Genomic DNA, 14,311 nt, shown 5'->3' on the forward strand with positions numbered 1-14,311 from the left:
AGCCACAACTTAGTTTGTAGACACCAGGAAATTGCATGTCAGGAATCACATCCTTTGCAGATGGGATCAAATCACGGATTTTGTGTACTGTGTTGAAACGAACCTGGATCTTGTGTTTGTTTAAGATTTTGGAAATCTTTTTGGTAACCCCTGCTATGTATGGCAAGGTGATGGGTTTGATTTGGTCGTCAGATGGTTGTCTCCCCATGGCTGGGGAGACAGCTTTGCGGAGTGTACAGTCAGAATATCCATTCATCCTGAGGGCTTAGTGTACGTGCTCCAGCTCACTAGCTAGGTGGTGCTGGTCGGAGATGCAATAGGCCCTATGGTGTAGTGTTTTGATGAGGGAATTCTTCTGGGCTGGATGGTGGTGGGAGTCAGGCTTTAGATAGGCATCCGTGTGGGTGGCTTTCCTGTAGACAGAATGTCCCAACGAGCCATCAGGTCTCTTCTCAATCAAAACATCCAGGAATGGTAGCTTGCCATCCTTTTTCACTTCCATGCTGAATTTGATGGCTGTGTGTCTGGAATTGACGTATATCCACAGCCCTGATTTATATTCACAGCCTTACGATATATGGGTGAGCTGCTTGTAATCCAAGTTGGGATGCGTGTTGAGCATTTTTTCTTTCACGCTGTCAGCACACATTACTGCGGGCATCTTCAGGAGCTGAACTTGGTACTGTAATCTTACCCAGTGTTTAATACTTGTGTACTCAATAACACATGTTTTTTGGGTTAGATTGCGTATAAATATATAAATGTGTCGTTAAACTCGCCACCACCCGACACAGCAAATTAGTAAGGTTTGTCACGTAAACAGAACATGCCAATTCGTTACTTGTACAGCACACCGGTGTGTTGGAGAGCCAAGCCACAACATTTACAATCTGAGTACGACGTTTTGCCAGTGATTACAACTAGCTTCATCAGGCGACAGCCAATACTTTGTGTACTGTTTGCCTTGCAGTCTGTTGACTCATCAATACTTAGCAACCATTTTGTCCTGGGCACCATTGAAAAGGAGCTTCCTAAGCTCAATGGGACGTAGCTGAAATTAACGGACCGACTGACTAGACATACAGAATATAAATAAAATATGAAAACTTGGCGAAATGACCTAAGTTATCTCCTGAAGGTGCACACGGCAAAGCGAGGCGAAGGCTTGAGTGAAGAAATGCTCAAAACGCAGCAAAAACTGAAGAACACTGCTTAGATTAACAAAGTACTAACTTACTACTGACTATTAACTATGTTTATTTTACCAAGTAAGGCCCACGTAGCTATTATCTTTTTTTCAGAAGCGATCTGACCATCACAAATGATAGCTCAACGAAGTGGCTCATCACGTGGAAATTTATAGCAGCCAAATACTCTAAATGCCTGATTCTAAATGTGAAGGGAAAAACTGGAGGACCCGAAGAAAAATCCATGCGACCACGGGGAGAATATCCAAACTCCAAATATACAGGTGTCAGGGTCGGGCTCAAACCAACGTCCTCCTGATAAGCCACTTCATTGAGCTATCATTTGTGGCCAGGTTGCTTCTGAAAAATAAACTAATCGCTCAGTGGGCTTTACCTGGTAAAATAAACATGAAATTATTTTAGTGATTTGCTTACCTTTCCTATACTTTTAATTCCTATCGTGTTGTTGTATTGTTTGCTGTTGTAACGTTCTGACCCACATTACTGGACATCTGTGAAAAAGAGGTTTACAGCTCATCAGATTCATCCAGCATAAATACATTTTCTGATTCGTAAACCAGGCAAGGTAGTTAACATCTCGCCACCATGGGCTTGGGCAGGACACGTCGCAGGAATTGATGATGGCTGGCGGTCGAGACTAACCCTAAAGTGGCACACTAAGGAGGGGAATGCCCGAGAGGACATTCAACGTGGAGATTCAGAGGTGGGATCGGCTTGTGTGCGTGAGACTGCGATGGAAGCCGACAGCTTGGGGAGGTCTTCATTTAACAGTGGATAGATCGTGATAATTGTTTTTTACCCTTTTATCTGGCAACAAAACTGACACCTTTTTTACAAGGAGTCATGTTTGCATTGACCACAATACCTGCGGTCGGAATGCAAACAAAAAACACATCTCTGATAATGTATGCACTGTCTTTGAAATTGATTGGTCCACACCCGAGACAGCTTTCCTTAGAGCCTAGTCTCACATGGTGTTGGACCAGATGACGCCAAAAGGCGCACAACTCAAAGACAATGCACCATTAGAGTATGAGAGCTCGGGGTAAGCATTTAGAGACTAGGCTCTAAGGAAAGCTGTCTCGGGCGTGGACCAATCAATTTCAAGGACAGTGCATACACTATCAGAGTTGTGTTTTTTGTTTGCATTCTGACCGCAGGTATTGTGGTTAATGCAAACATGACTCCTTGTAAAAAAGGTGTCAGTTTTGTTGCCAGATAAAGGGTAAAAAACAATTATCATATTTTGCTACTGGCAAAGGAGGTTCCAATGGAGTGGATAGATCATAGCTGATGATGATTCGCAGTCTAGGTATAAACTGGCCATGTGTGTGTATAGCATGCAAGGCATGCGCTGCTCCTTTCTAGTATGAAACAGTTGTACGCAATAACATTTGTGTGTGTTTAGTATGTATATGTACCTCTTCGTTTTGATAGTTTTAACTAAAGTATTTAAAAATATCTCCATGTTGGACATGTGACAAAGCTAACTTATTTCACATTAGTGCATTCAGGCTGTGGGAAGTTGGTGGTTGCTGCCATGTGTTGTGTTTGGGGTCTGATGTGGTCTAGAGACATTTCTGTCATGCCTTTGCGTGTTTGTTTTTTCACATGGGTTTGTGTAGTGTGTGTTTGTATTTTTGTCTGTGTGGTAGACTCAGCCTCAGATGAGTACCTGGTGCATTCCATAAACATCGCCACTCGGGAGACAAAGTCGGCCACCCACTGCCTCGTGTGCTGTGTCGGCCTTTCTAGGTGCTCGCTAGCAGCACTTGCCCCAAAAGTCTGTTTTGGCTATATGGAGGAACTTGTCTTGTCTGTGTGGTGGGGAGCAGTAGTCTAGTAGTTAGCGTGCTACACAATGAATACAGTGACCCGAGTTTGATTCCCGCTCACGGCCAACACCAGTGACAATTATCTGAACTGGTCCTGAGCACCCCCTAGGTCGACTCAGCCTCAAATGAGTATGTGGTGCAAACATTTCCCGTAGAGAGACAAAGGTGGTCGGCTGTAGTGCTGGCTACCCACCCCCTTGTGTACCGTTCTGGCCTTCATCGGTGCTCGCTAACAGCACTTTCCCCAAAGGTCTATTGAGGCTATACGAGAGATCTTTGTACAGGGGCTCACTGTCTTTGGTGTACATACATATGTTTGTGCATGTTCCTTTGTGTATGTGTGTGTGTATCTATGCTTCTGCTGGTGTTTATATATTTGTGTACATCTGTGTGTATATCTGTGTGTCTGTGCGCATGTGTATTTGTGTACATTTCTGTGTGTGCAGCCATATGGGCCTATGTGGTGCTTGTATGTATGTTTGTATATGTATACATGAATCAGTCGAGCGGCATTATCTTTTCATGGGCTGCGTAACACTGTGTGGAAGCTACCTGGTCTGTCACACCACACAAAGCTTTGGGGCTTCTTGGCCATGGTCATGTTCTCCCTTCTGTATGCTTGCGAAATGTGGACCCCTCTAATGGAACATCTTAGCCGGTTATAAACATTTGGGCTGGCCTGCCTACGATTCATCCTGGGTTTAACCAGACTGGATTGTGTGATGAGCTCACAAATCCTTGAAAGATCTGGACAAAGTCCCATCGGTGTGCTCCTCCGGCAGGCAAGGCTGCGTTGGCTGGGTCATGTAGCCCGCATGTCCAGCCACTGCATGCCTAAAAAGCTTTTGTTCAGCCGGATAGAGGGGACTAAATGGTCATGGCATGGGCAAGAGAAGAGATGCAGTGATGTGGTACAAGGATGTGGAACTGAGTGGGCTTGCCAATGACTGGTACCAACGGTGTCAAGATTGGCCTCTGTGGAGGAGGCTCGTGAAAGATGCTACAAGGCAGTTGGAGGCAGTCACCCTCCAGCACCAACGGAGGGCAGAGGAGCGACGCTCACAACAACGAGCAGAGCACCAGGCAGCTAAAACATAGCAAGTTGGCACAGTAGGGGGCAAAGGTGGTGCATCGGCCAGTCATTTCAGTCAGTCAACCCGTGCACCTGGGTCTGTCCCGTGGCCTCACAGCGGGCGTTCGACACTTCACGTTGCCTTAAAGTGCACTTAGCCTGCCAAAAGCGCCGTGGTCACGTCACCAGCACTTAGTGGCGAATGGCGGTTGTTGTTGTACATGTATATTTTGAGAGCGGTAGTGTCGCAGTTGCATTACGAGCCTGGCAACCCGAGTTCAATTCCCGCTCGGTGATTATTATTTGAACTGTTCCTGGGCCTCCCCTAGGTCGACTCAGTCTCAAATCAGTACCTATTGCAGTGTGTAAACATCACCACTGCGGAGACAAAGGTGGCCAGGCATGGTTATGGTACCCCTTCATGTGCCGTGCCAGCTTCATTAGGCGCTCATTAACAGCACTTGCCGCAAAAGTCTGTTGAGGCTATAAGGATAATCCTTGTCTTTGTATGTGTGTGACTACACGTGTTCATGTTCATGTGTGCGCCCCTGGTGCACCTGCAGGTGATGCAGTCGGTGCCGAGTGTCCCGCACGTGATCTGGGTGACATCCTCACCGACAGCGAGCGCCAGCTGCAGCGCGCCGAGCGAGCAATCGGTGGCCACGCACCAGCTGGGCACGGGCTCGACTCCGAGTACAAGGGCTATGTCAGTCTCTCTCCTCCCCACACTCAATCACTCATTCGTGACCGTGGGAATGTTACTTTCATGCACGTCAATGCAGCGCATCACCCACACGCATACTGTGGTGGTGGTTTCCGTGCAGGTGAAGCTGCTATCCGAATGCCAGAGCAGCATTGAGATGGTGAAGTGCGTCAGCGAGCAGCTCAGCGAGGACGACAAGATGCCAGGGCTTGACGTGATTACCACCTCTGAAAAGCAGTCCTCTGGTACCCATCTACATATCTTTTCCTTTCCGTGCTGCGTATCGCTAGGTCAAGAACGCTCGCAATTTATTGTGTTAATTTGAGAAATGCTAAAATGATATATTTACAGTCATGCTTTGCAATCACATTGCTGTATAATTAACAATCATTGTTTTCATGTTTATTTCCATATTCCTAAGTTGTATATATTTAATAATGAATTAAAGCTCTTTACAGATGACCACTTGGCATTAATGACATGATAGATACTGGGAATAACACATTTTCATTATCTCTGGCATTATCCACATCTGATGTTTTGAGAAAAATGTGATTTTTGAAGAACGAGTGTCCTCAGGCCCCTCGCCCTCCTGTCTGCCATCTCTCGCAGGTGTAATCGAGCGCTGGGAGCTCATGGAGGCGCAAGCTCTGGGCAGGGAGCTGCGCCTGCAGCAGGACCTGCAGCAGTGGGACCAGCTCAACTCCGACGTGGAGGCTGTTTGGGACTGGCTGAGCCAGGCCGAGGATGAGCTGGGCCAGCTGCAGCGCTTGCACACCACAGCCGACATTCGGACCATCGAGGCGCGCATCCAGAAACTCAAGGTTTGTATTCGCGATCGACATAACTGTGTGGAAGAGCATTCGAGTGATGCTTGAGCTTCGCCCCGCACCTCTGACTCATGCTAAGGACTCGCTGTACGAATTCTGCGCACGCAGTAAATCGAACATTATTTTTATTGTCGTCATCATCCTCATGCTGAATGCTCACCTGAGATGTCAACTCTCACGTGTGTCAAAAATTATAAGCAGCGTGGTTGCCCCTCGCAAACCACGCGATATTTACTTTCGTATGGTTTGTGTTAATCAGACATGAGTCGTGGATCACATTTCAATTTGCCTATGCACGCAGATTGTGTGACGGTGCTTTTGTCTGATTTGTTGTGGAGTGGAAAACAACGTCTTGCGCTGCTGTTCGTATAAATAAAGTTTCATCATTATACATAGTTTTACTATTGTTATTATTCATGTGGCTATGAAAAGCTGTTATTTTAATGAAATATGAAAAGTTTGCTTAAAGTGACATGAAATAAGCTATTTTTCAAAAATCTCATATGGTCAACACACCTCGAGAGAGGTGAGGTTTAAACACACTAATGTGTTTATGTCTTGTAAGCTCATGGTGCCTATACCATGGAAGAACACTGAGCCTGAAATGGCTAAGATCCTGGGTTCGCGTCCAGGCAGTCACCCGCAATTAAATCATGTTCTCAAGTGTCGCGAATTGATGGCCTCAGCATGGTCAGCAATGACTGCGCGCAAAAAACACTATGTTACATTTATTTTACTTTAGTGGCTTTATTTCAGCTCGGCAGGCTAAAATAAAATAATTTAAATAACATGCAACAAACAACTTAGATAAGTGGCAGTTTTTAAAAGGATATTAGAATGAATTATTCGATGGAACCTTGCATGGTCGCTCTAAACATTGGGACATGTTAAAACTGCAATTGGAATTTTGGTTAAAAAAAGCGTATCTAAAGAGAGTTTTGCGTGTCATTTCATAATCGTGTTCTGTCGTTTTGCCGTTGTTAAGTTAGCCCGAGTTTACGCGCTCGCGCATTGCCTTGTGCGTCGCCCTTGCAGGAGCTCCGACATGGCATGGAGACCCGCAAGGCAGTGCTGCTCTCTATCAACCTGTGCAGCGGGGAATTCACGCCGGGCAAGAGCGCCGAGGTTGGCCAGCTGCGGCAGCGCCTGCGGCACCTGAACCAGCGCTGGGAACGCGTGGCGCAGATGCTGGAGACCTGGCGGCTCTCTCTGCAAGATGCGCTCATGCACTGTCAAGTGAGTGCCGTGATAAGTGCTCTTACATAACATGCAGCGCTGTACCAACAACATATTATAAGCACTCGGGCAAGCACTTAGACAACGCATTTACACTTCCTTCTACCGCAAAATCATCCATGACCTTACAACGAGGGCCCCAAAAAGCAAAGACATTAAAGAAACACCTTAGAGTTCGTGTTGCCCTATCTGAGACTGCCAAAACAGTTAATTCAGACTCCTCAGGCACCAACCATCTATTTTCTACCAAAAGTAATCAAAGCAACCCAGGCTGCCCGATAGTGTCAACCTGTAGTGCTACTCAGCTCATTAAAGTTATTTGGACCACATGACTCCATTCGTACATACATTAACGACCAACATTAAAGGCACCAACCGTGCCCTACAGCTCTTCAATAATCTTAAATATCACGGGTCCTCAACATTTGGCTTTCACAAGAGACATAATTTCCTTGTCCCCTATCATTCTCAATAATGATGACTTATAAGCACTTACACATTTCTTCAACACATCAATCGATACACAGATAAAAACACCCAGACCATCATGAACAAATAATAGGCTTTACCCTTTCCGGCAAGAATGCAGGTGTTGTAAGTATGCATGTTGAACTTTTTTCGCACTGTACGTAGACAACCATGATAATCGTCGGTGCGGGGGAAAGGCAACAAACTAAACACAAAAGCAGTTCTCAATAAATAATGTGTCATGGTTAATTGAGTACTTTTTATGCATTTTCCACAAATTGTACCGATTGTTTTATTACGTGCTATCGTGCAAAGGAAAGAAATGCAGCGTGTGAGTTGAATGTTTTAAAGTACCCTCGATACAGTCGGCAAAGTAAAATAAAAAATAAATGTGAGTTTCTGAAAACGCGAGAGCAGTATTTTTTGCATATTTGACTCCACACATGTTTTGCAGGATTTTCACGAGATGAGCCATGGTCTCTTGGTCTGGCTGGAGAATCTGGACCGAAAGAGGAATGAGATCCGCCCCATTAGCCCAAGTCTTGACCTCGAGACTCTGCAGGACCATCACAGAATGCTCATGGTATGCTTACCCCTGAGCATCATCAGCAGCAGCAGCAGCCACACCTCCACAAATAGAGTGATGTATGATCGCGAATAGGTTCCATCTCGGGACCAGAAACATGGGTGGATTATCTACCGACGTTTCACTTCGCGTTCCTGAAGAAGCTGTGAGGAGGAGGAGTGAAAACGCCAAATGTTATTCCAAACAACAAGCGGTACAACTTGAAAATGCATCAGAGCGCTATGGTCTGTTGTTACCAGGAAAATAATGATCAATTTATTATTTTAATATGTTATTTCGGTCGTGATGCATCCATAAGATTCAGCATGTAAAAATATATTAACGTGAAACCTTGGATTGCGAGTAACTTGGTGTGCGAGTGTTTTGCAAGACGAGCAAAACTTTTAAATAAATATTAATTTGATAAACGAGCGAGGTCTTGCAATACGAGTAGTACGTGCATACGCTTTGTCTGACGAGCGTCACGTGATCACAACTGATATACGAGTGCTTTGATATACGAGTGCTTTGGATTACAAACATTTTTCCGGAACGAATTATGCTCGCAATCCAAGGTTTTACTGCATTTCCAATAATTTACATATGGGCCAGACAGTACAGACAGAACATACAAATACAAATGAACGGTACAAATGAGACAAACAAAGAATGGATTTTTATATTTAATTGCAAAGTCAAATTGTGACATTACAAATCAAGTGGGTTGGGAGTGAATACCCCCAGTGGTTGCTTCCTGTGCACTTTTATTCACGAGACCTTTGGTGCTTGTTTCGACAGCGGTCCTCGACCCAGTAGTTTCTATTTTCTGTTTACACTACAGCAAGTGAAGCGTGAACTGCAGGCCACCCAGGAGAAGGTGGCCTCCCTGCAGGACATGTCGAGCCATCTTCTTGTGAACGCCGAGGGTCAGAACTGCTTGGAGGCCGAGGAGAAGGTGCACGTCATAGCCAACCGCCTTAAGCACCTCCTCAATGAGGCCGACCATGACATCCGAGTGGTGGAGCGCTACATGAGGACCTCCACCGACGAGCTGGTAAGAAATTGACCCCTCCCAACAGAATGAAATCACGATCCTAGTTTGTTTGGCCAATATAAGCATCATCATTATCGGTCATGATCTATCCACTGCTACAGGAAGGCCTCCCCAATAGCATCCACATCCCTCATGATCCCACGTTGCCAAAATCCATCTTCTACACATGAGCTGATATCATCGCTCGATCTCAGCGGTGGTCGTCCTCTCAAGTGTGTTCCCTCCTTTGGTAGCCATTCCATCGCCAGTCTCAACCATTGCCCAGATTCCCTCCTCGCGGTGTTTCCTGTGCTAGCCCCCACTTACTTGCTTTATTTTAATGGTCATAAAGTTCCCCAATCCGTGTGTTCCTTTGGCTCTCATTTTAATCACCAAGCATGCACCTCTCCATGCTTCTTTGCCCACTTTTAATATTTTGTTATAATCTCTTTGTCAGTGTCCATGTGTCCACTCCATATATCATAGGAGGTAATATGCACGGATTGAAAACCTTCTTCTGTAGGCACATGGGTGTTTTGATTTCCATTGTCAAGCACTCCGATGTAATGACTTTGTCAAACAGTCCCCAATGGAAGAATGTGTTTAATTTCGTAGGACTCATCGTATGGTTCACCAGACGAAGAATTGAACTGTCCGATGGCCCTGCCATCATCTCAACAGCAGCAGAGACGGGTAACAATGTCCACACTCTGCTCCATCCCACGTGCATGGCATAGTCTAACGTACATTGGTGACTACTAATTGTAAACCTGTGCACAGTTTATATGGAATTTAACGTGTGCTGTGTAACTGTTTTTGCGTGATGGAGATAATAACTTACGTGTTACAATTAATCCTTTTTGTCAGTGTGATAAATGTGGCACTAAATTATTTAATATTTAAATGGAGTATAGTCGTATTCAGGTCCTGTATTGGACACAATTGTAGTCATATTTTAAAAAATAAAAACCACGAAAGCCATTCGTTTTTCAGTGCTGATAATGAGGTGTATTGGTATGCAACATGTACGACTCTAAACCTTTAATGCTTTTTTGTTGTTTTTACAGATTTTCTAGTTTAAAAGTTTTTCCATTTACATAACTTCACATTGCCACGTGTGCACTCCGCTGTCTTTTTGGATTTAATTTCATCTTTGTGTGGTTCAGTTGGTGCCACCACAACTCTCTGGGTCACTGTGGAGCTGGACTCTTCATCCGCATAAGTTTTTTTTAATACCTGTTTTCTCTTGTACTCAACGTACGTTTTTGTTTATTTTCCTGATCCATTCACATGCAGCTCCCAGGCAAAGATAGTCTTTCTCAATCTGGAGCAACCAGTCAAGAGCTCAGGTATACAGCTTAGAATTTTCATGCCCCTTTTTGCCCCTCTTTCCTTTATAGATGATGGAACAGGCAAACCGATTTAGATGTAATACACATAGCACAATCATCTCCGTATTTTGGGTTGTGGAATCTCATCCTATATCGCTCCCACAGTCTGCATAAATCACTGTCAGTGGCACTGTTGGTTTCTAACAATCATTACACGTTTTTTTTACCCATTCTAGATTTGAAGCTTTTACCCATGTTGATTGCATATGCAGTCCCACCCCCCTTTCTTTAATGCAGTTTCACACGGTGGCTTAATTCCACTCATTATCAGGCACGTGTTAAAAAAAGGCTCTCATTGATCCAAACGTAAAACAAATGTTAAGTTTAATTTCAATTTTATTAAACGGTCAAGCAAATAACCTTTCATGTATTGGCGAACAAACCGCTCGGATCGAGTCATAATGGGAGCTTCCATCATCTTTCAAAGTGCTTAAGTGGCTTTCACAATCTGTGGGTTACGGCCCGGGCGTTACTGCACCCTGCGTCGGCGTCTGCACGCACAGCGGGGGGGGGTGGGGGGGTGACCGACCCGCCCCCTGTGCCTGCAGAGCCTTGCAGCAGCAGCGACGAAGCGAGCCCGACCCCTCTCCCGTAAAACTTACGCGGCTTTCCTGTTTCTTTCCTGCTGACACTGATGTGGCCTGCAAGCAGCAGCGGTTTGTGGAGTCAGGAATGCCACTTCTTTTCGTGACATCGCTGTAATGCCCTCTGAGCTCTCGAGATCAAATGGCAGCAGCTGAAGAGGGGGACTGTCTTTGTGCGCACCTCCCGACTAACCTTCTTGCAGGCAGCCTGCCCTGCTTGAGCGGCCTGCTTGCACACACAACCAACTGTGCTGATACTCACCTTTCAATGATCAATGTGTATAATGTGCTGTGCTTCACTTATGCTGAAATAAATATACAAAAGCTTTTAATTACTAACATAGGATGCTTGAATGATGCTGCAGCTGGGCTGGCATGGACTTCAAAGAGCTTATGCATGCGATTTAATTTTTCCGGTGTATGCCAATAACATGTTTATACTCCTCTGCATACAGTACTTGGTGGAATGTGTATTTGTGTACCATATATCTTATTAGTGTACCGTACACTGATTATTTTATGATTTTATCCAGTTATATAATACAATTTTTTGGGTGCTTATGCAAAAATGTCTACAGCAGGTTACGATTAAAGTGACTGCATGGTGTGTAATACCGTGCAGTATTGCCAGATGTAATACAGTGGAGCAATTTATTTCTTAATTTTTGGAGAGGCATAATAAGTCCAGTGTGGTGGTGTTTTTCGCCCCCCTTTCTAACACGATATCAGATCTGAATCGTTTACTGTCTTCCCCACCCATAGCCAAAGTTTGCCAGGGGTGCGTGGCCATTCTGGTGAGCGGGGCCTTATGGGAGCGGGCGAGCAGCGCGGCACGGAGCGCTCGCTGCTCCGGCGCGTGTTCCGCGCGGCCCTACCGCTGCACCTCTTCATGCTGCTGCTGCTGGGCCTCGCATGCCTCGTGCCCATCTCCGAGCACGACCTCAGCTGCACGCTCACAAACAACTTTGCTCGCTCCTTCCACCCCATGCTCCGCTACACCAACGGACCGCCACCCATATGAGCGCCGCCAGATTGGCCCCGCTCCAAGTCAGTCACGGATTCTGAATGTCTGTGAAATAATAATCATGGAATCTCAGAGATTGTAAGCCAACTCTGGCGAGAACTGCGGCATGAGAAGAAAATACCTTGAGTAGTCTTAAATTGTCATAATTTATTTAACTATGAATGGGAATTTCGTACAGAGAATCTGGAATGAATGAAGAGTTATTTTTCACACTGAATATTCTTATACCACTGTAATATCTTTGGCCTCCGCCCACTCTGCCATGTCGCTGCCCTGCAAAGCAGACTTGGGTGCATGAAGAGAAAGCTTGAATAGCAAGTGAAAACGACACTGTACAGTTCTTCATAGCCACTTTAGACATAAAACATCAGACGTGTAATAGCATGTGCAACTCACGTCCAGTATTCTGTTAATGGACTGTATTACGCTTACTGTAATATTCAGTGCCTCTTAACTATAATGTATAGGCACTGAAAAATACAAGGTATGTGGCAATTACTTTAAGAACCATATGACGAGAGTAATAACGAACACTGTAATTCCACAATTTCATAATAGCACTCTTGCGAAATGTAAAAAATCCCACAGAACCAGCTCCTGTTATCCGTGCCCTAAAAAGGCTACGTGCATAGGTTCATTGGTAACGTGCGTCAAGTGAGTGAACAAAGAATGCCGACCACGGACGCGTTGAGATGATGACAAATTAGGAGTGAATGCGTGTGCCGGCGTATATAAGCGATGGTGTCCGTGCCCTCAGGCCCTGTAGAAGCGTGGCCGGAGTGGCGCACGGCAGCAAACGCTTGCGCTGCACCGCTACCCGCCGGCTCTCACGACATTGCCGTGAGAGCAGCCTGCTGTGTGAGTTATACCTCAAGTTGTGCTTCTTTCTGTAAATATTTTTTGTTTGTACGTGCCTACTCTACTAATGATTACTTCTGCATTCTGTTCGATTATGGTTAATGTTTGCTCTTAGAGTTGGACGCCAAAGGGGCATTCATGTTTGTGTCCCAGCCAGCGGCAGAAGACACCATATGTACAGTAACATGAGTGTGGATGCAGAGTTATGTGAATGGAAGAAAGCTTGTAAATGTTACAATGTCTGAAAATCTTGGTGTAAAGTAATTTTAATAGTGAACTCGGGGAGGATATAGTTGTATTTTTCAAGGAAGGAAATTTTTAAGACACGATGTATAATGTGCTTCCACCTTAAGCTGTATTTATGGTTCATAGAGTTTGACACAATTTTACTTGCAGCGTGAAAACACTTTGTTTTGATTCCATAACTTTATTTGCGTTTTTGTTTTGCCAAAAAAAATATTGTAAGATGTGTACTGTATTTGTTTAAGAAATTTACATTTGTATTAAATAGCAACAGTATTTCAAAGAGAACTGGTCTTGTGATGTTATGCTCGAATTTTAATGTGCTCGAATGTAATGTACGTCTTGTTGGCGGACGGACTGTAATGCCACAAACATTGCCTCAATTTGTTCATCCAGTCAGAGGGGGAATAGCAAATGTCAGGCCAATACACGCAGCTTGCTCTAACCGGGCTCACAAGGACAGGCATCACGTTGAAGCCCTTACATTCTCATTTGACAGTTGGAGTGGCCATTCACTAAGCCTTGACATACAAGTCGAACCACCCACACGTTGGAGACAGGGACCTTGAGGTTTAAAGTGATTTGTGCACCTTATAGAAGTATTATAGGAGTGTAACGATCTCACGATTAACCAATTGGAATTTGATTCACCAGCGTAAGATTTATGCATAGAATTGGGTGTGTAACACTCCATGGTTTTTGTTTATAATTCATAAAAAGTATGGTACGTGAACATACAGATGCATATGAACATACAGATGATCGCGATTGAGTGATGTAAATGCTCATGTTCCAGAATATCTGAAATAGCTTAAATTTGGCACTAGTACGGCACTAGTATTGTCATGTTTGATCTTGATATTTAGAAATATATGAAGATAAAACATTTAGCATTTGGGCCTCCAAAAGTTATTGCCCGAGGACTGGATTCAAGCATTAGAGCAGGCTCAACCCAATGTAGAAAGCGGATTTAAGCCTCGTACTACTCAAACTGTCATTCCAATCGTATGTAAACCACTAAATCTGCTTCCTGTTGAGGGTGAAGCTTAAACCAATATTTCTGATACTGCGTTGTATTTGTGTGTCGCTTGAGTTGTATCAAACAGTTGTCCTACGGAGGGACTGCGCCCACCACCATTGACTTGGGGCCTCCGATGCTGTCGAGGGCCGCCCAACATTTGACTTTTTCTTGTAATTTAGTGCATAAAGGCATCTCTGCCACTTCACAAATTACATGTGACGGTTTGCAAAACAACGCACG

The 14,311-nt window shown here is 44.7% G+C and overlaps 1 protein-coding gene across 10 annotated transcripts in view; it reads left to right on the forward strand.

Annotated features, from left to right (window-relative positions):
- The window catches only part of SYNE1 (spectrin repeat containing nuclear envelope protein 1), a 152,862-nt gene extending 139,251 nt beyond the window's left edge, over positions 1 to 13,611 (forward strand). For 8 of the 10 annotated variants that reach the window (XM_078858167.1, XM_078858166.1, XM_078858171.1 and 5 more), the window contains 9 exons: positions 4,679 to 4,821; positions 4,940 to 5,063; positions 5,431 to 5,642; positions 6,684 to 6,884; positions 7,807 to 7,935; positions 8,759 to 8,971; positions 9,566 to 9,643; positions 10,247 to 10,299; positions 11,688 to 13,611. In XM_078858167.1, coding sequence (XP_078714293.1) covers positions 4,679 to 4,821; positions 4,940 to 5,063; positions 5,431 to 5,642; positions 6,684 to 6,884; positions 7,807 to 7,935; positions 8,759 to 8,971; positions 9,566 to 9,643; positions 10,247 to 10,299; positions 11,688 to 11,946 — 1,412 coding nt within the window. In that variant the 3' untranslated portion in view covers positions 11,947 to 13,611. Of the gene's footprint in view, positions 1 to 4,678; positions 4,822 to 4,939; positions 5,064 to 5,430; positions 5,643 to 6,683; positions 6,885 to 7,806; positions 7,936 to 8,758; positions 8,972 to 9,565; positions 9,644 to 10,246; positions 10,300 to 10,992 lie in introns of all 10 variants that reach the window. The other 2 variants (XM_078858175.1, XM_078858176.1) reach the window with 2 other exon arrangements.
- Positions 13,612 to 14,311: the final 700 nt, after the last annotated feature.

Source organism: Lampetra fluviatilis, chromosome 7 (assembly GCF_964198595.1).
Source record: "Lampetra fluviatilis chromosome 7, kcLamFluv1.1, whole genome shotgun sequence".
Lineage (NCBI taxonomy): Eukaryota > Metazoa > Chordata > Hyperoartia > Petromyzontiformes > Petromyzontidae > Lampetra > Lampetra fluviatilis.